This window comes from Procambarus clarkii, chromosome 80 (genome assembly GCF_040958095.1).
Source record: "Procambarus clarkii isolate CNS0578487 chromosome 80, FALCON_Pclarkii_2.0, whole genome shotgun sequence".
In the NCBI taxonomy this organism is placed as follows: domain Eukaryota; kingdom Metazoa; phylum Arthropoda; class Malacostraca; order Decapoda; family Cambaridae; genus Procambarus; species Procambarus clarkii.
In genome coordinates, this window is record NC_091229.1 from 16,989,820 (window position 1) to 16,993,372 (window position 3,553).

The 3,553-nt window shown below is 41.1% G+C and overlaps 1 protein-coding gene across 1 annotated transcript; it reads left to right on the forward strand.

The window, feature by feature from the left end:
• Window positions 1-260: 260 nt before the first annotated feature.
• LOC123746392 (neuropeptide-like protein 31) lies at window positions 261-1,599 on the forward strand. Its single transcript, XM_045727905.2, has 2 exons — window positions 261-375; window positions 1,172-1,599. The coding sequence occupies exons 1-2, from the start codon at window positions 364-366 to the stop codon at window positions 1,505-1,507; spliced, it is 348 nt and encodes a 115-aa protein (XP_045583861.2). The 5' UTR covers window positions 261-363; the 3' UTR covers window positions 1,508-1,599.
• The last annotated feature ends 1,954 nt before the right edge of the window (window positions 1,600-3,553 follow it).

Genomic DNA, 3,553 nt, shown 5'->3' on the forward strand with positions numbered 1-3,553 from the left:
AACCTTTTGAATATTGTGTGTTAGTTGCAGAACAACCAAACCGGTTTGATAGCCCCTAAACCTGAAGTAAAATAAAGTACTTAAAACTTACGCTCAACCAGGATGTAAACCAATTAAACCATACGCTCAACCAAGATGTAAAGCACTTAAGCCTTTAGCTCAACCAAGATGTATAGCACCTTACGCATAGCCAAAATGAAAAGGACTCAAACGTTCCGGAATATACGCAAAAGGGAGAACAAAAACTTGTCCTAGTCACGGAAAACCTGGAGTTCTCCCAGGGTGGGCGGGACGTTTTGCTGAGAGGTATATAAGGCCGCGCTGCCTCCACCTCAACACAGTCGACCAAGACACAGCAGAGCCATGAAGACCATGGTGAGTTACCCCCTGCTGCACTCTTATACACAGAAACATTGTCATAACTATTAACATTTTTAAGTTATTGGGTATATATATTTATATTGTGAACCCTCGTGTAAGGAGAAAAAAATTAAGTTATTCAATCATATTATTTAATACTTTGAAATTCGGTACACATTAAATTTATACTAATGTTCTTCCAAATAATATATTTGTATTTTTGATACATTTGAGGAAAGTTCTATAGTAATTGTCACAGAATATACATTTTTCCCACATATCTGCCAACAATTTATTTGTAATTCATACATTTAATGTTTTCTAATTGTACAGGCGATGAGTGACAAAAATATGGCTGATGATATAATGACCAAACCACACATCAGAAAATGAAGAAACGACGACGTTTCGGTCCGTCCTGGAGCCTTACGGACCGAAACGTAGTCATTTCTTTGTTACCTGACATATGGTTTGGTCATAATATTAAAATTGTGGTCCCATTTTCCTGTCTGTAACTTGGGTGTTGATTTGTTAATTTTTCCACGAGAACTTCTATATGCCTGGATGTAAATTTATATTATAACAGTTACATTTTATCATATTTCAACTAGTTGGCCTTCCGTACACTCTAGACCAATAGTATCTTTAGCACTGGGACACGCTTGTATATACAAATTTGAATACATCTCTCCATCTTTGGTCAAATGTTCAAAGTAAATATGGATGTCACATCTAGACTTTAGCTTGTATTTCTAAAATACTCACACATATAGACAAAAGATATAATTTAATATTTGAATTCCTCCACCAGATCGTTGTAGCATTCCTGGCTGCCATGTGCCTGGCGGCCACAAGCGCTGAGCCTTCCCCAGATGCCGAACCCGGCTTCAGGGGAGGTTTCGGAGGTTTCGGTGGAGGATTCGGTAGAAGCTTCGGTGGAGGATTCGGAAGAGGCTTCGGAGGATATGGAGGATACCGTGGAAAGAGGAGTGCTGAAGCTGACCCTGAGCCCGCTGCTGATCCTGAAGCTGATCCCGGTTACTTTGGTAGAGGATTTGGTGGAGGCTTCGGTGGGGGCTTCGGTCGCTTCGGTGGTGGCTTCGGAGGTTTCGGTGGTGGATATGGACGAGGAGGCTTTTATGGTTGATCACTTTGTGTCAAGTCCGCCACATTCCTGATAACTTCTTTTCTCACTCTCTCAATGTGAAAATGTAAAATATACAAGTAAACACAAAATAATTGCTTTCTTTTATCCAAGTATATTGTGCAAGCAGAAGTATATGTAACAGAGTAGATTTTAATGTATAGAATATATATATATATATACGAATGAAAACTCACACCCCAGAAGTGACTCGAACCCATACTCCCAGGAGCAACGCAACTGGTAAGTACAGGGCGCCTTAATCCACTTGACCATCACGGCCGTCAAAAGGAAGTGATAGCCAAGGCTATTTGAGCCACTTCCCCGACGGCAACTCGGATGGTAATCTTGGGCATAGCATTTCACCAAATCACCTCATTCTTCGGGGCACACGTCAGGAACACAAATGCGAACAAGCCTGAATGGTCCCCAGGACTATATGCGAATGAAAACTCACACCCCTGAAGTGACTCGAACCCATACTCCCAGGAGCAACGCAACTGGTAACTACAGGGCGCCTTAATCCACTTGACCATCACGGCCGTCAAAAGGAAGTGATAGCCAAGGCTATTTGAGCCACTTCCCCGACGGCAACTCGGATGGGAAGTGGCTCAAATAGCCTTGGCTATCACTTCCTTTTGACGGCCGTGATGGTCAAGTGGATTAAGGCACCCTGTAGTTACCAGTTGCGTTGCTCCTGGGAGTATGGGTTCGAGTCACTTCTGGGGTGTGAGTTTTCATTCGCATATAGTCCTGGGGACCATTCAGGCTTGTTTGCATTTGTGTTCCTCACGTGTGCCCCAAAGAATGAGGTGATTTGGTGAAATGCTATGCCCAAGATTACCATCCGAGTTGCCGTCGGGGAAGTGGCTCAAATAGCTTTGGCTATCACTTCCTTTTGACGGCCGTGATGGTCAAGTGGATTAAGGCGCCCTGTAGTTACCAGTTGCGTTGCTCCTGGGAGTATGGGTTCGAGTCACTTCTGGGGTGTGAATTATCATTCGCATATAGTCCTGGGGACCATTCAGGCTTGTTTGCATTTGTGTTCCTCACGTGTGCCCCAAAGAATGAGGTGATTTGGTGAAATGCTATGCCCAAGATTACCATCCGAGTTGCCGTCGGGGAAGTGGCTCAAATAGCCTTGGCTATCACTTCCTTTTGACGGCCGTGATGGTCAAGTGGATTAAGGCGCCCTGTAGTTACCAGTTGCATTGCTCCTGGGAGTATGGGTTCGAGTCACTTCTGGGGTGTGAGTTTTCATTCGCATATAGTCCTGGGGACCATTCAGGCTTGTTCGCATATATATATATATATATATATATATATATATATATATATATATATATATATATATATATATATATATATATACATATATATATATATATATATATATATATATATATATACATATATATATAAATATATATATATATATATATATATATATATATATATATATAAATATATATATATATATATATATATATATATATATATATATATATATATATATATATATATATATATATATATATATATATATATATATATATATATATATATATATATATAAATATATATATATATATATATATATATATATATATATATATATATAAATATATATATATATGTAATGATCTGGGGCTCAGATCATTGGTTCTCCCTTCTCCCCTCTTTTCCCTCCCCTTCTCCCCTCCTTTCCTTCTCCCTCTCCCCTCCTTCCTTCTCCCCTCCCCTTGGCCGTCATTCGTCTCCTCCTCTTCCCCCCCCCCCTGTCGCCCATTTGTCAGGGTCAAGAGGTTGACCTGAGGGTAGGGTGGTCGTGGATACCTTGGCTTCTCCCACTCAATTCCCCACTCAGATATTTCCCTCTCCACCCCCTCTCATCCCTCTCTGTCCCTCTCAGCAGCGGCCTTCCCCATACCAGGCAGAGTCAAATGTCCCTACTCCTATCTTAGAGGAGACAGGCTTGAACATAAATTATCAGTTTTGTAAACATTGCTCGCAGGTGCCTGGGCTCCATAGACGCGCCTTGTCCCTCTT